The 23,162-nt window shown below is 39.2% G+C and overlaps 1 protein-coding gene and 1 long non-coding RNA gene across 2 annotated transcripts in view; both read left to right on the forward strand.

Annotated features, from left to right (window-relative positions):
• LOC100379168 (leukocyte immune-type receptor TS32.15 L2.2a) overlaps positions 1-23,162 on the forward strand; it is a 67,677-nt gene that overhangs the window by 19,530 nt on the left and 24,985 nt on the right. Inside the window, 1 exon segment of the mRNA NM_001329244.1 lies at positions 14,753-15,004. Coding sequence (NP_001316173.1) covers positions 14,753-15,004 — 252 coding nt within the window.
• On the forward strand, positions 21,312-22,217 carry LOC128632979 (uncharacterized). Its single transcript, XR_008396687.1, has 2 exons — positions 21,312-21,508; positions 21,749-22,217. It is a non-coding gene; the product is annotated as an uncharacterized LOC128632979 (long non-coding RNA).

A 23,162-nucleotide genomic window follows, 5' to 3' on the forward strand; every position in this document is an offset into this window, starting at 1 on the left:
CTCTGTATGTTCACCCATCAGTCTAAACGTCTCTGTGTATAAAGACAAGAGAATGAGGTTTAATCACTGTGTCTGAAGGTGTAGTGTAGTGACTGAGTTTATTTGTGAAGATACTGATGAATGAAAACATGGTGCACTCCCAAAAAAAAACATTAACTTTATTCTATCAACAGTATGTACAAAGCAGATTGAAATCACTATTTTTAAAACCCTTTCCATGCATTATTTGCCCTCTGGCTCTCTCTATGGTCCTGCATGGATGGATCATAGAGAAGCCTGTACAATTGTACCTTTTGGTAAGAGTCGCCTCAAAGTCATTCATTTTCGGATCCAGCAAGTTACAAAAAACGCTGTGCAAACCGACATGAGAAACGAGGCCTCGTGCACTCAACGCGCTCGATGGCTCGCTCTGCAACGTCATAATTTTTGCCTCACCCTCCCTCGTGCTATTGTGGATGTGTCGAGTATAAACCAGGTTTAACGCTGTCTAGCATTATTGTTTGTGTACAGTAGGGTGCTACATTTTTTTTTTAAATTTTCAAAGGGTGCCTTGACTGAAAAATGGTTGGGAAACGCTGATCTAGACAATGACTAAACTACTGCGTGTGTGGGGAGATGATGTGAAGTTAACTAGATGGGTGGAGTGTGAGTGCTGTCTTGTCTTCTGTCACACAAACTTCTATGGGAGGTCCAGATGACTTGTAATGAATAATGAAATAAGAAAAAGAGAATATAATATTATTGTGAATGAAGCAGCTTCACACAGATATAAACCAGTCAAGTTCATCTCACCAAATACTGTAATAAATAAAAGGGTTAGATTATTAGACATTATACACATTTACCCTGACTTCATGAGTATATAGTATATTTAAAAAAAAAAACATAACGATAACTCTCTGTTCATATTTGAAGCCACATTTATTGCAGTTATAGTGCCCTCCATTAATATTGGCACCACTGGTAAATATGAGCAAAGAAGGCTGTGAAAAGGCTGTGTGTTGTCTTTATTGTTTAACCTTTTCATCTTTTGTTTAAAAAAATCATAAAACTGCTCTGTTCTCATGGATATCAAACAATTGCAAACACATCACAGGTTTATCCAAAAATATCTTTGTTAAATATAGGTGTGAAACAATTACTGGCACCCCTATGAATTCATGTAAGAAAATTATATTTGAAGTATATTCCCACTGATATTTTATTTTTAGTACACCTGGAGAAATTGTTCAACCAAGATAAATATGAGGTAACACATAGGCCAAATTCCCTTACTCATTCATAATAATGGGTAAGACCAAGCAACATAGCTGGGGTGTGTGGCAAAAGGTTGTGGAGCTTCACAAAATGGGAAGTGGCAATAAGAAAATAGCACAAGCATTGAAAATGTCCATGTCCCCCATCAGGGTAATAATTATGAAATTCCAGTCAACTGGAAATGTTATGAATCAACCTAGAATTGGTTGTGTGTCTATATCGTCTCTTGTGTGAAGAGGATGGTTTGAGTGGCCAAAAATCTCCAAGGATCACAGCTGGAGAATTACAGAAGTTAGTTGCGTCTTGGGGTCAGAAAGTCTCCAAAACTGAAGTCACCTCCATCACCTCAAGTTGCTTGGTAGGGTTTAAAGAAAAAAGCCTCTACTCTCATCCAAAAACAAACTCAAGCATGTTCAGTCTGCCAGACACTACTGGAACTTCAAATGGCATCGGGTTCTATGGTTAGATGTCAGAAAATAGAGTGTTTTGGTAATAAACACCAGAGGTGGTTTTGGCGCAAACAGAGAGGTAGCCATTTGGAAAACTGCCTCATGCCCACGGTTAAATATGGTGGAGGCTCTTTAATGTTTTGGGGCTGTTTTTCTGCCAGAAGACTTGCACATTATGTTAGGATACATGGCATCATGGACTCTATCAAATATCAACAGATATTAAATGAAAACCTGACTGCCTCTGCCAGAAAGCTTCAAATGGGCAATGGTTGGATCTTCCAGCAGGACAATGATTCAATGCAAATATCAAAAAATTAACCTGTGGGGTGAACTGAAGAGGAGCATCCACCAGCGTTTGAAAGATCTGGTGTGATTCTGTATGGAGGAATGGTCTCAGATCCCTTACCATGTATTCTCCAAACTCATCAGGAGAAGAGTCTTCTCCTTCTCCTATCCTTGTCTGTTATCTTGTCAAAGTGAGGTAGCCCAATGTATCGACTTAAAGGGTGCCAGTAATTTGGTGCACACCTATATTTAACAAAGATATATTTTTTTATAAACCTGTGTTTTGTCTGCAATTGTTTATCCATGATATCCAGAGAATTTTTGTGAATTTTTTGAACAAATATAAAGGTTTTTCTCAGCCTACTTTGCTCTCAGGTTTTTACTTGCAGTACCTTGTAGAGCCAGTAGGTTCACACAGCACAGCCGAGCTCAGATGTGCAGATGCTAATCTATGAGCGTTGAAGTTTTTGCAAATGGCAGCAGTGATACAGTTTGAGACTACCTGCTTCATTATGTAGTCTTATCTGAAAACTGTACACAACTGCAAATTAGTTCACATCATTCATTTCAGATCTGATTCCCATTAAAAATAACCATTCAGGGGGCGCTGTCGAGCGGGAAATGGAGTAGGTAGTGTTTCGTTTGAGCTCCCGTCTCCCGTTTTTAAGTTAATAAGTGTTTTTTCATAGTTAAATACTAGCAAACCCTGTTTCTAACACATTTTTCCAATTTGATTGTGCGTACATTTGCGTGCAGATGGCGACAAACTTGCGGAAGTATAAATTCACCGAGTCAACCAAATCTAGGCCCAGCACCGTCTCGGCTGCGAGTTCTGCAGCCTCTCCGGGTTCGGAGCCCCCGCCCCGGCCGAACAGCCAGGAGTTAGACGCTGAATCATTGAAGACGGATATCCTACTTTCACTTAGGGCTGACATTGCTGCGGTGAAAAAAACTGAGCTGAAAAGTGCACTTGCTGAAGGCTTCGACTTTCTTAAGAGCGAGTTGCAAGCGATGAAAGCGGAAATACAGAACAGTACGGCCGCAATTCACTCCGAAATCGACCCGATGAAAGCCGCAATTAAAGAGGTGGAAGGTGGGCTAACGGCCTGGTCGGATGAAGTGGCAGTCTTACAGACTAGGGTGAAGGACCTGGCAGTGGAGGTGAGTGGACTCAGAAACAGGAGTGAGGGCAGACAGAGGAGTTGTAATATCAGAATTCTGGGGGTGGTGGAAGCGAATGGATCCAGCTCCACAACATCGGTCTCAGAGCTACTGAAAGAAATACTACAGCTGGATAAAGATGTGCTTGTGGACCGCTCTCATAGAAGCCTGGGTCCTGTGAGGAAGGATGGGAAACCACACGCCATCATAGCCAAACTCCACTACTACCAGGACTGCGTTGAGGTACTGAGCGTGGCACGCTCTCGAGGGCCGCTCCGGCATAACAGCGAGACAATTGCTATCTTTCCGGATTGTACTGCGAGTGTCGCTAAGGCCAGGGCGGCCTTCAATGAGGTCAGGAAGTTGCTCCGTAACCGGCATTCTTCAACGGAGAAGAAATGGAGTTCATAGACGCAAGCAAAGCGATGAGCTACGTCAACAAGAATATCGTTACTACTGTAGAGGGCTGAGTGAGTAACGTTGCCCCGGCTAATTCATTCACTCTGAACTCTGACTGGATGATAACTGTTTGATCAGACTTTTACTGTAACAAGGAAGATGGTCAACTCCGCTGACTTATTTTCTGTTATATAAGCTATGATACGGTGTATGCTTCTACACTGTGATAGGATACACTTTTTCAATTTATTTTCATATTTTTCGTAAAATGTTAATAAAGAAACCTTTATCAAAAAAATAAATAAAATAACCATTCAATGAATGTTGTGATTAATTGACATTATTACACATAACGTTTATTTGTTCTTATTTGTTCGTCATCAAATATGTCATTTTAAATGACTTTAATGATTACACAGTTTAAATGATTAGCAGTTAAGACATGAAACATTATTGTGGTTTGGTTTCTATTCTAGCTGAGCTGTGTGAGAAATGAGGAAATGCTGTCATTCACATTCTCAGTAAAGCCAAAATTAAAGCAGCCACACATGCATGTTGTCACTCTAGTTTCTGTGGTAAACACTAACAGCACTCAGTGAGCTGAGCTAATAATAAAAGATGAACATAATGTTAGATCTTATCTCATCTTATAACACGTTACTTTGTGCTGCCATTAAATGCATCTAAACACAGAGAACTCAGAATGTAAATAACTTGAATCATCAACAGGCAGTAAGAAGAATCAACATAAAAGCTTTAAGTACAGTGCTGTGTTCACATAAACTGGATATTTTATCTGCTAGTCTGTTGAAAATTGTTAAAAGTAAGCAAGATGCAAAAAGGAGGAAAATCCTGAGACTCACTGGAGGTTCACTGTGACCTTCAGCAGCAACAGGAACCTGTAGAACTGTGGAAAGCTAATGGGATTCAGTAAATAAAGAGCTAATTGTTTATCATACTCGTGGGGATTACTATAAAATTTATACATTAAATACCTATTAGTGAGGCCAGTATGGTGTGCTCACTTAAAGGTCTATGTGGGTCCAAATGCACAGTCGTTGGGATGAGACATTAAACCAAGGTCCTGGTTCACTATGGTCATTTAAAATCCCAGGACACTTCTTGTAAAGAGTAGGGGTATAACCCTGGTGTCCTGATGAAATTCCTCCATTGGCCCTTATCTAGCATGGCCTGCTAATAATCTCCATCTCTGAATTGGCTACAACACTCTAATCTCCCCTCCACCAATGGATGGTGTGTAGTGGGTGTTCTGTCACATCATACACACTGGTGGTGGTTGAGAAGACCCCCCCTACATCTAAGGAATTATTATTATTATTATTGTTGTTATTATTATTATTATTATTATTATTATTATTATTATTATTATTATTATTATTATTGTAAAACAGATGAAACTATGCACAGATTTATTGGAAAAATCTAAATATCGGAATCCCTTTCACTGATCACATCTAGGTTGTACATTTAAGAACCCCATTTTGAGACTAGCAGAAGCCCTGCCTCCCAGCTTCATAGGAGGTTCTGACATCATGTCCAGTGAACTTTTCTGATCTTTATGGAATGCATCAAACCCAAAACCTGAAGTAAATCTGACAGAGTAGAAACATTTCTTGATTTAGGAAAGACCTCGTTCTTTTAAAGGAGTTAGCTTGCTTATTCAATCAAACGAGATAAAAAGCTTTACAGAAAGGTCCACTGGATGTCTTGTTGAGATCAATCATGAACCTGAGTGAAGTAGCAGAGGAACTGTACAAGTTCAGGAGTTGAATAAAGTTATGTTCTGCAAATTGTTGTTATAATTTCTGGGTTCACCTGAAAAGAGCACATCAACTTTGACCAGAATGGAAGTCTTTCTGTCTTTCTCTCTGTGTGTAAGAACACAGGAAGTGTAGTGGCTTTAACACAGACCACTGATCAGTCAGTCCTTCATCTGAGTGACAGGATGGAGCTCCGTCCACTCCGTGTGATGATCTGTGAGTAAATGTTTTCTTTGTGTCTTCATTAGAGTGAGTGGCGGCTTAAAACAATATGTTCAGATGAAGTCTAATGTCCTGTGTGATGAGGTTAATATGTGATTAGAACATTTTCGTAAGAGTCTCTGATATGATTGTTGGGTCAGTGTACATCCATATCAGTTGTGTGAGTTAGTTCATTTGAGTTGAGCCCTTGTGAGAACTTTTTTTATTATTTGGTTACTGAGGTTAAGGTAAGGGTTACATTCATATATAGAATAGTATTAATTAGTTGCATTAATAATGATATCAGTGGGAGGGTACAGTACAGTCCCCTCTGAAACTATTGGAACGGCAAGGCCTATTCATTTGTTTCTGCTGTACACCAAAGACATTTGGGTTTGTGATCAAAAGATGGATTGAGACAAGAGTTTAGGATTTCAGCTTTTATTTCCTAGTATCTACCAATTGGGTGGTCTGAAAGAAATGTGCTATGTTCTATGTCATTTAACACGTCTACATATAAATACCAGGAAACAGAAGCTGAAATTCTAACCTCTCTTGTCCTTTTCATCTTTTGATCTCAAACCCAAATGTCTTCAGTCTACAGCAAAAACAATAACTTGGCCTGCTGTTCCAGTGGTGTCAGAGGGGACTAAATATTTATTATTTTCAGCATAGTTTATGTGGATTGCTGTTAAATGGGTGTGTCCTCACTGCAGCCTGTAGTGTAATGACATTAGATTAGATATACTACGTACTGGATGTTCTAACCTTAACACTAACCCCAACCCTAACCATAGATGGATAACAGTGATGTACTGTGTCTGCCGTTGGCGCATGCGTGTTACAACATACATTACGTAGTGGATCTAATCCAATGCAATCTAATCTAATCTAATCACACTACAGACTGCAGTGTCCTTTGGTTCATTTTAGTGCATATGTGTAGAATCTAAAATCTTCAGGATTTGTGTGTTATTTTGGGTTGTAGAGTGTCTGAGGTGGCATGGAGTTTTTTTTTTCTGAGCATGAATGAGATTTTGGTTCATGATATTTTGGGGGGCTTTTATCAGGGATGAACATTTTCTGTTTCTTAGAAGGTATGAAAGGAAGAGTATATGATCAGAGTGTTATGTGGTTAGTTTTAAATAAATAAATAAATAAATAAATAAAAGATAGTGGTGATAAGTTGTGTGTGAGCGTGTTTGTGTGGTAAGAACTGCGGCTGCATCCGAAATGGCATACTGTGACAGGTCTACTGCATTAGATTCAGTAGCCTACCTGCTCTATTAGATTCAGTACCTGCTACACTAGATTCAGTACCTATTGCATTAGATTCAGTACCTGCTCCATTAGATTCAGTACCTGCTACACTAGATTCAGTACCTACTGCATTAGATTCAGTACCTACTACATTAGATTCAGTACTTGCTACATTAGATTCAGTACCTACTACATTAGATTCAGTACTTGCTACATTAGATTCAGTACCTACTACATTAGATTCAGTACCTACTACATTAGATTCAGTACCTACTGCTCGGTTGTTGATACAGTACAGTACTGATCAGTAGTAAGTGGTAAGCATGAATACAAACCAGACATTCTACTTGGTGCCGATTCTGACAGCTCGTCTGCACCAGTCTTGTTGCATTATGGCAGGGGTTCCCAACCTTTTGTAACTAAAGCCCCCCCAAGCCATCCCTATCATGTAGCACCCCCCCATATTAGAGGAGACCAGGTATAATTACAATCTATTCTATACTATATATATATATATATATAATGTTTTTGATAGATAGAAGATAGATAGATTATTTTATTTTTGCTTTGGTGTTTTTGTACTTTTTTTTACTTTTCATAACTTTTATGACATTTATAAAGCTATATAGTGGACAGGTATTGAACATGAATGATATAAAGTGTTCCTGAACACTATGAATACTTTGAACAAGAGAACTATGTAAAACATGTAGCATTCCAGTCGTCTCGCATTCTAAAAACATTCACATTGGGAAGAAGGGCGTGTCTCGTTATCCATGACATTGTTAAATCTCCGGCTCTCAGCCCCTCACTGAACAGAGCAGATTCAGAGGGAGGTGTGAGTGCAGTATGAAAACAAGACCTCGCGCTTGCAGGACAGTACTGGCCACAAATGGAAAGTTGCTAAGGTTTGTCCAAAAAGTCGCTAAATTTGTCACTAGGTGCTTATTTTTTTGCAAAAAGAAAGTCGCTAAAGGGTCTGAAAAGTCACTAAGTTGGCAACACTGGTCTGCAGTTACAGCTAGATAAAAGGCAGCTAAACTCCACCTGTACCAAGAAAAGAGAAATAAAATACATATATATTTGAAAAGCAATAAAATACACAGAGTACACAATTGATGCCCTGTCTGTGTTTATTTCACACCTCCCCAGTGGAGCCCCTGGTTGAGAACCACTGCATTATGGGATAGCATAGTGTCCAGTGCTATTACTTTTGGCGTACTACCATAGGCTGAATATCCCTACTACCCTACTACACAGTAGGTGAAAAGCAGTACACCAAAGTAGTAGCATGTCAGAATTCTCAGTATTCATCAAACAGTAGGCGAGAAATACCCGGATGACCTTCTGATTCTGCAGTATGGATCCAGTGGACACTGTGGATACTGCACTATCCCATAACGTAACGGAACTGGCACGGAAGAGCTGTCTGCACCAACATGTCGGATGTAGTATGTCCAGGTTGTATTCAGACTACACACATACTGATCAGTACACATTGGATCAACGATCTGTAGGTACTGAATCTAATGCAGTACGTACCGTCATGGCATGCGACAGGGCCGTTTCTAGACATAGGTGAACCAGGCAGTCCTTAGGGCGACACCAGCTTGGAGGCACCGATGAGCGCCCCAACGCCCTCGCCACCACCCGACTGACTGACTGAAGTGTTGTAATTTTATCTTCAGTAAATGGAGGTGAGACCAATCAGACAAGGTTTACAGGAAAATACATGGAAATACTTGTGTCTTATTTGCTGACAGCTCTCAATTCTGCCAAAAGCCATCTCACAGTCAGTGTGAGGGGAAAAATGGATATACAGAGATTTTTTATTTATTTTTAGCCAGTAAAGGCACTGAAACTGAATCACTAAGATCCTCTGATGTGTAAATGTCTATATGAGTTCCAGTTTACGTGAACATGATGTAGCTGCCGCTGAAAACATGTATGGGTCTTTTCTTTCTTTAAGCCTTTAAAGTATTTATTTGTTATGTTGTTGTTATTACAATAATGCAATGTCAATATTAATAATAATTTGCCTATGTGAGTTTTGTTTTACATGGGTTGCAGAAATCGTGACACCTACAGGTTAAACTAGTGAGCTGCATTGAATTTAAGTTACTGTGGTCATGTGATTAGCCTAACTAATAGCAGTGCAAAAATGTGCATGCAGTTTTTGGTGCTACGCTGTACACGGAGTTAGATGCTAAAGAAGAGAATAATTAAACAGTAAAGCGTTACAGCTACTCCTAGATTTCTGGTCGGAAGTCGCACACGGTATGTTGGTTTGTATTGTAATGTAATAGTGCAAATGTTTCCTAAGGCCATTAATGCTAGTTTAATATGTGAGCAAGATGAATGAATACACATGGACTCTTAAGAACATGCTTATGTACAATATGCTCATGTGAGAATGTGTTATGTACTTTATTTCAGTTTTTCACGGTGTTTGATGGTGTTTTACGGTGATTGAATGCGCTTAAGTTGTGAAGGAATGCAATAAAAGAAACGACAAACATCAGTTGAAGCATACGTTTTAATCTGACCAGAAGAATAAGTTTGGGAGCAGCTACACAAGGACAGATAATGTACTCTGCATGGTTCTGTAGCAGCTAAACCCATACAATGATAGCTTAGTTAGCTTAGCTTGACACCAAACTAGCCTAGTCTCATGTTAGCCAAAAATTTTGATATTTTATGGTCTGGTAGTCCTGCAAACAATGAAACACCTGAGGCAAGTTTTATGATAAATCCAGCTTTTTATCTGATCAAGTCATACATTGGCAGGTAAATTACCACAGCCTTCAATAAAAAATAGGCTACTAGCTGAGTTGAGAATGTTGAGCTGGAGAACTTTACCTCAAGTTTTACTACCTGTACCACTGAGTTGGGAATTGTGATTCATATCAAATAGGTCCATCAGCAAGGTTTTTACAAACAGATTATGAAAGATTATGCAGACACTTTTTATGAAATTATGGGGACATTAACAAAACATCATGGGAGCATTAAGAGAACATTAGGGGAACGTACTGCAAACCTATCTTTCCAAACCACATCTTTCTATTTGCATAAAGAAAACGTTCCTTGTTAACAAAAAATAAACCTTAAAAATGTATGTTCTGAGAACCAAAAATTGTTAGCTGGGTATACCTGATATCATATAATCACCCGATTATACCCCTTTCCATGCATATACTGCCCCCCAGTGGTGTCAGCCTCCAAATACATGCATTACACATACATTTACAAGTGCATCTAAAAAAAAATGTTACATTGTGGAAAAAATTATTTTTGCAATAATTTAATATGTATATTTTATATTCATTACACATAAAGTGAAATATTTCAAGCCTTTTTGTTGTTGTTTTAATCTCGATGATTTTGGATTACAGCTCACGGAAATCAAAAATCTCAAAATATTAGAATAATGAACTTATAATACAATAATAAAAGAAACCATGGCTTCCAGAACACCTCAGCAGTGCCACAGGCTGATTGCCTCCATGCCACGGCGCATTGATTGAGTAATGTGTGCAAAAGGATTAAAGCCCCGACCGTGTATTGAGTGCATAAATGAACATACCTTTCAGATGGTCAAATTTCTGTATTATAATTTTTTTTTCTAATATTCTAAGATACTGGATTTTTGATTCATATTCGCCGTATTCATTGAGATTAAAAGAAAAAAAGGCTTGAAATGTTTCACTTTGTGTAATGAATCTAGAAAATATGAAAGCATCACTTTTTGAATTAAATTATGGAAAAAAAAACATTTTTCTGCAATATTAAATTTTTTTTAGATGCACCTGTGTCTACAATGGCTCCTACACACCGACCCCATAATTGTTGGTGTGCAACTGCAATCCATTAAATTATCAAAGGAGCCGGAATATGTATGTGTGTATGTTTACTTTAGAGATCAGTCCTCAGTGTCTTCTAAAAACAGGCAGATTTTAATCACAGGTCTGTCCAGTAATCCTGTTTTAGTTTTGAGTTGTGCAGTTCGTATTAGTCCTCTACTCTCAGGATATGTTTGAGTTATTTTGTCAAGTAGCCAAGAACCCCATGGAGTTGCTGGACCCATGATGATCACAATATCACCAACAGCGAAGCTTCTGTGTGGTTTCATCCACTTCTGATATTCCTAGAGCAGTGGAAGGAATTCTCTGACCCACCTTTTCCAAAAAGATCAGACAAGTATTGGACTTGTCTCCATTTATGTCTGATGTACAGATCACTTTCTTTAAAAAGCCTTGGTGGAAGAGGTGGTTTTGATCTCAGCTGTAAAATGTGATTGGGCGTAAGAGCATCCAAGTTGTTTAAATCATCAGAAGCTTTGTGATGGGGAGGTCATTAAGAATAGCTTCAATTTCACAAAGGATGGTGTGAAAATTCTCATCATCCAACGATTGTTGTTGGAGAGTGGAGTACAGGACCTTCTTTACCAGATGAATGAGCCGCTCCCACACGCCACCGTGATGCGATGCAGCAGGGGGATTAAAGTCCATTTGAGTCCCTCAGATAGAAACATGTACGCAGGATTTAGTCATGATCCAGTGTGTTCAAAGCTGTCTGGAGCTCTCTTTCTGCTCCAATGAAATTTGTGCCATTATCAAACTTTAATGCATGAGTCTCAGCCATTTTTTATTCTCCCATCTTGCCCTGTAGACGTTGACGGACAACGCATTCTGAAAATTTATTTCTACAGGCAGAGTTTCAATTTATAACTCATTACCTTTTTTGAAGTGTTGACATGTGGCTTCCTCCAGCATGACCTAGTTTTTATGAACATGTGGCCAGATGAGTTTGGACACATGGTGTTCCTTTAACAAGATAACAGGACGTTTCATCTCTTCTGGCATTGCTGCTCTACTAAGTCCTCCACCAACTTTGAGCACACCATCCATCAACACTGGATGAAGGTTATGAATATCACAGCTGCTCTTTACTCCAGATCTTCCATTTTGCAAGGCAGCAATCTCTCCCTTGTGCGTTTCTTGTTGAGAAAATCTGATGATTGCCGAATCTGCAACAGCAAGATCTTCTACTTCTACTTTGACCATGTAATCCAGCCTTGCAGATCTTCATTTCCCTTTTGACTCTGTCCTGCTCTGTGATAGGATCACCTGTTTCAGAAGAAAGTGAAGACTGAATGAACCTTCTATATTGTCTTAGCTTTAAGAGAACATCTTTGAACTTTAAAAGCCATGCCAGTTTTCAGTTTTACACTCGACAGTCATCCTCATAGACATTTTTTCAGAGAAATGTTTCAGTACGTTGCACAGTCCAAGCCTGAATGTGATCATTTACCTGTACGTGCTACTGAGATCGGGTTTTTTTCCTCATAGGAAACGCAGCGCAGCGCGCGCGTTAGAACATGTGAGCGCGCGTGGACGAGCAAGGTGCGCGAGCACCTGCTTTCCCTTTGGTGACATTCGTGACATTTGGACACGTGCATTTGTTATGTTTTGTTATGTCTCCTCCCTGCTCTGTCATTGGCTATTGTTTCACGTGTGTCTGAATTGCCCTCAGCCGTCAGACATTACGAGGCTGAGTATGTTTGTGTATATATAACGCGCGCCTCCCAGTGCACAGCGCGGAATGTTAGATTAGATTAGATTAGATTAGATTAGATTAGATTAGATTAGATTAGATTAGATTAAGTCAGTCAGTCAGTCAGTCATCATGTGTAGTTCACGCTGGTTTCTCCGCTCCCAGTTCATGGTCATAGTTTATGTGTCATGTTTTGTATCTCGACCTGTTTTCGGTGACCACGACATAGTTTCCTGCCTTGCCCCGTGTAGGCCTGTTTTCCGATCGCCTGACCTCTTGCATGTTTTGGATCACGTTTTGGATTTACCTGCCTGTGTTTCTTATTAAATAAAACTGTTCCTACTGCACTTGCATCCGTCCCTATCTCCCTTACGTCACGAGACGTGACATTAAACATGAGACAGTAATGAGCAGCATAGTGACCTGAGTGAAAATAGCTTTTTCTAAACTCCATTCATTACTGAAACAGGTCGATATATTGTATTTCTTACAGCTGAAGTGAAACTAAATACAGATTTTGTTGCAGTATATGACATTGTTCTCATTTGTGTTCTTAAAGAAAAGAAACAAGTCAGCGTTACATCATATTCTCTGTTCCTCTTCCCTTTTTAGTGCTTATTTCACTTATCCGAGTCGGACAAGCTCAAGGTGATTTATACATATTGTATTGCCTATGTTGTGTACATGTTGGATTTGTATTAAGGTGGAGAAGATTGTTTGTACATTGTCATGCAGAATGTAAGTTGTTTACATTGACAGTGTGTGTTTGCTTTTTGACTTTTTCACCAGTTCTGTCTGTGGAGCCGAATTCACCTCAAATATTCAGAGGAGAGACGGTTACACTCACATGTAGGTTTTCAGGATGGAGTGGACCGTACTACTGGTACAAAGATGGTGGTTATAGTCACAGTTCTGCTGAAAATTACTACACTATAAAAGCAGATCAGAGTCACAAATACAGCTGTTACGGGTCTATTGATGGACGGTCAACGGCATGGAGTAATGAAGTGACTCTCTCAGTGATCGGTACATGTCTGATCTTACACTCCTGTAACATGCACTGATACACATAATCATTACAAAACACACTGATTAAATATCAGATGATCAGAGAAGGGTGTGTTTGACTGATTTGATGTATTTGTTGTAACTGTACAGAGAGACCAAAAGCCGTTCTGACTCTGCAGCCTGATGGACAGATATTCAGTGGACAGGAAGTCACTTTCACATGTGAAATACGAGGACATGCAGACACTGAGTGGATGTACAACTGGAATAAAGATGGTGTCCAAATATCCTCCTACACTGAGAACAGGAAATATTCATTCACTGCTGTAGAGTCTCTCAGCGCTAAATACACCTGCAGCGGACGGAGAAGAAGCGACTCTCAGACCTCAGAGACCAGCAACACTGTTACACTCACTGTGTCAGGTGTGTGTGTGTGTGTGTGTGTGTGTTAATCTCTTCCTCACACCAATATTTATTAACGTCAGCATCACATCACTACATGCAGTGTGGATTAAAGTCACAAGATTTATTTAAAATGTCACAGATCCGGAAAAAAATAACGTTTAGTTACTTATCCTGTGTCTAGTAATGATGAATGGTGTAGTTGTACATTCACTGTGTTCAACATTCATAATAGTGAACACACTGATGAAGATGAATTCATTAAGAGTGTGTATTTATGCTCCACTCATAAAGTGCATTTGAAAAAAAAAAAAACTTTTAATCTCCAGTGTGTTTGTTCAGTTATGAAAAAATGTATTCAATTAATTCCATGTACAGTATATATACAGTATAATGATATTGTCACAGCTCAGTCAGATCAGAACTTAATTTCCCAAGATGCAACACTCACTTCTCATGCACGCATGCGCTCACCATCCCCGGAGTTCTGATCAGACACACCTGGCACCAATCACACACACACACACACACACACACACCGCTAGTACTTAGGGATGTCATTCACCTAGAGTCAATGTGAAGTCTACGTTCAGTCTACTCGTTTCTCTGCGTTATCAAGCCGATCTAGTTAGTTAGTCTTCTCCTGATCCTCGACCCCTGTTTCCGGTTTCGACTACGCTCTCTGCCTGACCCCGTTTGTGTTGTTCGTCCGGTCGCTTGACCTTTGCCTGTCTTACGACTACGTTTCTTGAACTCCCCGATCCCACGCTCTACACCTGCCCCCGCTCCTGCTTCCGTGCCGACTCGAGGTTCCTGACAGATATTATAAGACCATGTTGTCCATGTGATAAAGTCACACAACTGTAACTGTTTAACAAATGCTGAATATAAATACATTATTAGACACAAATCATCTGATTAAGATGATAAAACTCTTGTTGATGTTGTAAAGAGGAAAACTTTAATATCATCATCATTTCATATCAACAGAAAAACCCAAACCGACTGTGAGAGTGAATCCTCAGAGCTCCGTCTACACTGGAGACAGAGTTACTCTGAACTGTAATCTGCTGTCTAATGGATGGACTTTCCTCTGGTACAAAGATCGAGTCCAAGTAGCTGAAGACACCAACACACTCCATGATACAGTCTCTAATGCAGGAGAAACAGTGTATCAGTGTAAAGCACGCAGAGGAAACTACGACTCAGAGCTCAGTGATACAGTTACACTTACAGTTAGAGGTACGTCATGCTTTCTACTCTCTCACTGCATGTTTTAAGTTATTTCTTATTATATTTTAGATATTTATAAAGCCTGTCATTCATGAACAGTAGAGCAAAAGTTAAAGTACCGCTGAGTGTGTGTTCATCAGGACGAGAATCTCTGTTATAAGAGATACAGACTATCAGATATCAGTGTTATGTAGGGATAATAAATCTCATGGTAGTAGAAAGATGGAAATTATAATTACACAGCACTCATGTTAATCAGACTCATAATGGTGTTTATAACTGTAACTGAAACACAGACATTAGTGCTGAAACACTCACTACAGAATATTAAATTATGATCAATATAGAAAGAATGTACAGTGTGTGTCTGATACCAGAGGCCTTAAAGCTACACTGTAAATAAATCGCCTGCTTCGTCTCTATAAGTGCTGACTAATCACTTTGGAAATCATACATAAGAGACCTGGAGCCAGATCACATCAGGATCTCGAGTAATTGTAGGATTTTTTTTCTTTTGCTCCACTCTGCTTCCTTACCAATGACCAAAACATGGAATTATACAGAATAAAATGTGATGTCATGAATCACCTTTCATTTTATTAAACAGATCTGAATAATACTTTACTATAAATACATCTAACACAATACCAAATGATTAGAATCAGGATCTGTTGAAGACGCTAAGACGCTGTGTAATGTTACATTCTTCTCCAAAATCTTCTAGACTCTCTACACTCATGAAAACCAATCAATCAAAAGCATACTAATTATTTCAGGAAATATTTTACTATCTTTGTACAGCGCTCCCAAAACCTGTGGTGTCCATCAATCCTGATGAACAGGTGTACAGAGGAGAGACTGTCACTCTCAGATGTGACCTACAGGATGAAGAGGACTCTGACTGGATCTACAGCTGGAATAAAGATGGTTCTGGTGTCAGTAGTGAACAGGAGTACAGAATCAGTAGTGCTGAAACATCTCATGCAGGTAAATACACCTGTAGAGGAGGAGAGAGAGGAGGCTCACACTCCTCACACACCAGTGATGCTGTTACTCTCACTGTATCAGGTGAGTGTGTGAGTTTGTTTTATCTCATTAATTATATATAACAAGATTACCACTCTGTATGATTTTATTTATTTATTTTTACATTTGTTGTCCATCAGATGCAGCAGAGGCAGTAGTGAGTGTGTCTCCACTGCGCTGGCTGACTGAAGGAGACTCAGTGACTCTAAGCTGTGAGGTTAAACACTCCTCTACAGGCTGGACATTCAGCTGGTACACAGAGGTTCCCTCCAGAGACAGTCAGGGTTCCCTCAGGTACAGTACAGCGCTCCTCTCAGACAGCAGCAGAGGATCTGGAGGCTCCTACACTCTCCGTCCTGTTACTGTGAAGCACACAGGAGTTTATATGTGCAGAGCAGAGAGAGGAGAACCAGTCTTTCACACACGGTTCAGCAACCTACAGCCACTGTGCATCACTGGTGAGGAAATAAATCAACAATAGAGTTGAGTTGGAGTGTAGCAAATGTACATTTATTAATATTAAGTGTTGTATCTGTGCTAATGTGTTGTGTAATAACTGTTTATATTTAAACTCCTTAGTGAGGAATGTGTAAAGCAGCTGAATAAGCACCTGATAGTAGATTTTTATTCGGATATCATTGTCTAATCAGAGCAAGTATTAGTCCTGTGGTAATTTTAATGTTACACATGTTTACTAAACTGTACACTGAAATTAACATCATAATAAAATCAAAATACATGTTAATTTTCAGAATAAGATCTGAATTATAATGTGTGTGTTTCAGGTGAATCTCCTCCAGTGTCTCTGATCATCAATCCCAGCAGAACTCAACACTTTACTGCTGACTCTCTCTCACTGAGCTGTGAGGACCAGAGTGACTCTACTGGATGGACAGTGAGAGGATACACACACAGTGAGGCAGTGTCTGATTGTTCATCAGTTTCAGGATCTACATGTAACATCAGCTTCCTCTCTACATCACACACTGGAGTTTACTGGTGTCAGTCTGAATCTGGAGGACGCAGTAATCCTGTCAACATCACAGTGCACCGTGAGTCTTCAATGTTCTCATCAGTAATAGATGTACAATATACAGGAATAAAGATAACACTTTTATAATCTACTGAATTGGTGAAAATAAATTATAATATTGTTATAAAGAAACTGAGTGCAGTGTCTAGGGTGACACAGATTTGATGTGTTTATTCAGTCGATTCTAACAAAAGACCAACAGATAGCGCTGTGTTCAGGGCTGCAGAGATCTGAGACACAGAGGTTTATACACACATCTGCACACAAAGATCAGACTCAGAGGAGAAAAAAGAGGAAAAAAGAACACAGAAAGATGAGACTTTTTGGATGTCAGTATCATCTTTATCACTAGCATAAAGGCAAATATAACTGCCCTAATGTTCAATTAAATGTATATGGTTAAAGAAACATCTTAAGTTACAGACAACTTTTCAGACTCATATCTTCACATGAAACTTAAATGTATGATCTGTAAATGTATGCTTTATATATGATTAATTAGAATTTATTATTGTGATGATTATATAATTTTATTATCCATGGTATTTTTCCCTCCAGTTCTATCAGATGGAAAAGCTCCACTGTCGGTACTGAAGCTCCTCAGCAGTGCAGTAGCGGCCTCTCTGTATGTGCTGGTGACCATCATTCTGGCAGTGAAATGTTACAGAGCTCGAAGTAAGACCTCACAGTGTTCTTCATTAGCCTTAAAATTAAACCCTGACATTCAATAAGAGGCTAATTTGAAGTGTTCATGAGTGTGTATTTTACAGCTGACTCTGATGAGGACAACAGACCGTACAGAGTGATAGAAGCTGAAGCGTCTGTCTGAGTCTCAGGTGTTTACATTATTTTATCATCTAGCTTTTATATAACAGCAGCTCCCCGTGCAACCGAGAACACTGCATTTAGCCCATGGAGCTGTAACATGATGAACGAACGACTCTGACCCGAAGACTCGAGAGCTGAAATAATCATTTCTGTTTCCGGGGAACAGACGTGAGAAATGCGACGTGACAAAAGAAAGAACGACTCGGATCGGGAGGTGAGGTGAACTAACAGACTGTATAGCCTGAAGACCTAATGCTAAGCTATTAATTAATCATTTCTCTTTCTCATAATTTGGCCTTGGCTGCAATAGCCTATACTTTATTTTTATTCCAAATGTGATCAACGTTTGCGCAAGTACTAGATGTGTTGGTGAATTTAACATGTAACATTTTAATTATATTCTGCTGAAATGAAAGAAATGACTTGAAAAAAGATTTGTTCATTTTGCTGAACGAGATTCAAAGATCCGAGTCAGTAAAATGGTCCGAACTTCCTATCACTACTGCTCACTGAAGAGCCAAATAGATGGAGCTGGACGTCTAGCTCCACCTCTCTTGATCTAGTCTAGTAATCTATGGATCTAGTCTAGTTTCACCTCTATGGATGTAGTCTAGTTCCATCTCTATGGCTCATTTCGCCACCTACTGGCTGTTAACGTTAATGCAAGCCCTTCATTAGATCAAACTTACCTAAAGGGGAAAAAATGTTGATTGTTAATGCACGAAGGTTAGGTCAAAGTAACCATGAGACTTGCATGGAACTGGAGATGCTGGCATAGCTAATATTGCCTTATCTTTCTTTAACATTTTTCATGATTTCATGATTTTTCTGCACTGTTTCTGTGACAAACTGCATGACTAGACTACCTTCTTTTTTCCCCACTGTATTAAGGCTATGTAAGCTATTTGTGAATTTTCTCAGTCATGTGATTCATTAATGTAATAAAGTATGCCCCTAATATACTCTTTGCTTTTAAACATGGGAACTGAGTTACCCTTGCAGGTGTGATAAAAAATAAATAAATAAAATGATCACCTATCTGCTTGTCTTTTGTTGCTTTTAAATGTACACTTAGTGTCTCCACCTCATGAAAGAAAAATTAATGCATGTACAACAAGAGTATCATTGTGAATATAATTTAGATGGAAATATGTGAATATAATTTTGGATGGACTCAGTCCACATGTGATTGTCTTCATCAAATGGTAATAAGCAACTTGTCTTGTAGTCTGAACCCAGCCACGTGTCACACTAAAGAGCAAAACAAGAGGACACGTGTGGTCTGAGACTGGTAGCAAGGCAACCAACTCCATGAACATTTGGTAGTAGACTGGGAGTGTTAATAATTTACAATTTATTAGTCACATACTCCACTGCCCTCAAGTGTTGCTGAATTTATTTTATTTCTATTCACCTTCATTAACAAAATGTACATCTAACATAAAAATCACTCTTCACTCTAGAAAAAAAAAAATATATAATAAGATAAAAGATACTTAAATTAAACTTAAATTTTAGTATATTAGGTTTCAAGAACACTTTTTTCCCCCCATAAAACTAAAAAAAAAAAAAACACATTTTACAAAACCTTGTTAGCGGTGATGGTTGTGAAGCAAGACACATGAATATTTCTTTTATCGTATATTTCCTGCATGAAAAACTCCATGTCCTCTAATCTCTCGAAGGTAAAAAGGAAGGGAGCCCGGATTTTCTCTTCGTCCATTTCACTTTCATAAAAAATAGTGTTGATAAACAGGTCCTGCATTGTGATGGCCAACAAGGCATCATCCTCGTTCATCCTCATGATCCGTGGTAAGTGAACTTTCCCAGCAAAGTGGGGTCTGTTCTCCTCCACCCACTCACAGGCAAGCAGAGTCTGTTTCATCACCGCCGAGTCCTTTGTACAAAAAGATAAGACATTTCAATAAAAATGTAATTAGTCAAGTGCTGCTCAAACACTTTTATGAAACAAGAAAGGTAATTACATAAACAAACGATAGTCAAACAATACATAAACATTCCCTGTATATACATGGATTCTCTGTGTTGGGGTGACCTCCATGAGGTCTGGCACAGATGGGGTGACCTCCATGACATCTGACACAGATGAGGTGACCTCCATGATATTTAAGACAGACGGGGTGACCTCCATGAGGTCTAACACAGATGGGGTGACCTCCATGATGTTTAGCTCCAGTAAGATTGTTTGTTTGGTGACTGACTGTTGGACTGACAAAACAGTAAAAAAATAAAAATAAATAAAAATTCCAGTGTGCATTATTTTTTATTTATTACAAATGACCTGCATACTGGGAATGCACATAATGGACATCTTCATCCAAACTATAGTTATGAGTATCTTACCTTGCCAGAGGAAATGCCTGTAGTGACTGATGGCACCACCACCTCCTGATTACAGGCATGTCAGACTGATAAACGATGACAATTGAAAACCTTAATCATAAAATTTTAGTTGTGTTTACGGTCCTTTTTGCTGAAAAAAAAACAAACATAAATTGATAAAAACTCACAGCTGAAAAATCAAAGGGCTTTGCAAGGGTCACATACAGGGTGTACTGAAATACAAAATCAAAACTCTGATGTTATATTAACAAATGCAGTGTTTAGCACACACAGAGGCAATGGTATAGCAATTATATGACCACTTACCATCAACATGAATATCCCACAGTCCGTCCCTCCAAGCTGAAGTGGTGTCCCTGTTAATGAAGAGTGGAATAAGACCAGATATTGTACATACAGTGTACTGTGAATGTAGTATATGATGACACTCCACTGCTGATAATAATGGTTTACATGCAAAGAAGTTAAAAGCTGTACCTCACAGTCTCTCAGTAAGGACATAGTCCAATGGCCAGGTGAAATTTGATTTGCTAAGTTTCTATAATAAAACATTAATACTTTAATTATTATACAACAGTATATCTTCTGGAGCTGTCACATGTAAGCAGAATACAAAGTTGATCATAATGTATTATACCATGGTCAGTCTCAATACTGGATTCTGATTGGTTAGAAGGTGATGTGCATTAAGACACCACACTATCTGGCACAGATGGGGTGACCTCCATGAGATCTAGCACAGATGGGGTGACCTCCATGAGATCTAGCACAGATGGGGTGACCTCCATGATGCTGCACAAAGTTACTGCACAGGCAGTTCCAGAGAGCTTGCGTAGACAGATACTGACAGTGTCTTCCCAAAATTAATGACAGTGTGTGTGTGTGTGTGTGTGTGTGTGTGTGTGTGTGTGTGTGTGTGTGTGTGTGTGTGTGGCAGGATAAGTGAACTACCCTATTGACCCTGCTCGGGGTATGGCTTTGGCAGATCAATAAGGTCGGAGCTATTCTATTATTTAAGGACCTTTATTTTGGCAGGCGCATATGTGTATTGGTGATTCAGAGTTCCTCGCTCCCTGGCATTTCCGGTTCAGTTCAGGTACGTTGGGGCTTTGCTCAGGGTGTAATGATGTGAACATCTCAAGGCTAATTTGTTTATTTATAGTTTTGGAGCGGCGCTGGTGGCGCGTGCGTTCAGTGACGGTAACATTAGCCGCGCGTGCGTAATCATACAACCTCGTGTCTGGTGTTTGTTCAACCCAATAGTAAGTGCACCTCTCCCTTTTTCACACTGGGACTTGGTAGATTTGACTCTGATATTTGTGTTGAGGTGAGAGTGGGGAGTTGAGCATCTAAATCTCCTCTAAGACAAATCCCTAGCTGAAGACGCTACATGTGACACTATTGATGGGGTGTATGTTGTGGCTTTGTCCTGTTGTCTCCACACTATAGTGGCTATACTTTTCATTTTATTTACTGTTAACAATCATTCTGGTTCTGTTTAGGAGCTGTTGAACTGCCTCTATTTCATGTGGTGGTGTCAGTGGGCCTGAGTGTTCTAGCCACCACATCACAGTGTCTGTAATATTTTAGTTTTTCTTTCTTTGCTTATTGTTTAGTGTGTTGTGTAATTCTGGGTTAATTGGTGTTTTTCTTTCTCTCCAGGAGCCAGTGAGTCTTGGTGGACAGGGGAAGCTAGCTGCCTTCATTCGGTGGTGTGTGCTTCACAGCGTGCTCAGTGTGCTGGCACAACAACCTCCTTGTGGTGTAGGTAGTGTTTAATGATTTGGTTTTAATTAAGGTGGGTTTGGATGACCTCCCAGGAAGTAGCTGGCCTGCCTTGTTCCCACCAAGCCTGGGCCTGGAGAATTGCTTAGTTTTAAAATTCTTATTGTGCTTCATGGGAGGGTGACTTTATATTTATCATTTTTAATGACGCTTAAGTGTGATAATAAAATGTAGCTTTTATTGATACTCATGTCTCACTCTCATGTTCTTTGCCTTCAATCGGTAAAACTTATTTGGGAGTATTTCCCTGGTTCTTCCCCAGTGTGGAGTAGTCGGATTTACTAAACTGTGAATAACAGTTCCTTCCATGCAGGATTGATATATAATATAAATCCAAGAACATTTAATGCCAGTTGTATGAATCGGTTATAATACAGTGTTAACATTAGCTGAAACAAAACTTAAAATGTGTCACTGAACCACAAATTATCTATATTTAGCTTCTCATTTTTTGATGCTATGGAAACATTTTACACGCGTCTCAAAGTTCAGTTTATCTTTAGAGTTCAGTTTTACATACTGCCATTATGTTGAATTGTCTGTGACTGTCAGACTGAGTCAACAGTCACATTTCCCACTCTGATCATCACTGGGCTTTAAAGCGGTTGTGGTGTTTTGATTTTCTCAGCAGTGTGAGTTAAACAGTGAGAAAGAGAGAGGAGGTGCTAAACTGATTTTGCACTGCTGATCCATCATTTCACATTCTCAGGCTAAATGAAGAAAAAAATATTTACATGATGGTGAAAATAAATTAATATTGACAAAATATATATCTTGACTATAATTATATAATAATTTTATAATTAGACTGGATTGCTTTTTTCAAAAAAGTTCACAATATTAATACTTTTGACAACACTACTCTCACATCTAACTCCACATGGACCAGCAAACTAACCCCTGCATGTAGTGATGGCCAGTTCTTGAATGAACTGTTCTTTTGAGCTGATTCTCCAGAAGTAATCAGTTAAGGTGGTTCACAAAATCAAACTGAATCTAACTTTAATTCCGGGTTGATGACGCAAGATGCACAGCTGTAGTAGCACGGTCCACAGCATGTCCGACTCAAAAAGAACCGTATGAGCCGGTTCAACTAACTGTCGAGGTTTGCAGAGGATCAGCGAGGATTCA

This window comes from Ictalurus punctatus, chromosome 7, assembly GCF_001660625.3.
Source record: "Ictalurus punctatus breed USDA103 chromosome 7, Coco_2.0, whole genome shotgun sequence".
Classification (NCBI taxonomy): Eukaryota; Metazoa; Chordata; class Actinopteri; order Siluriformes; family Ictaluridae; genus Ictalurus; species Ictalurus punctatus.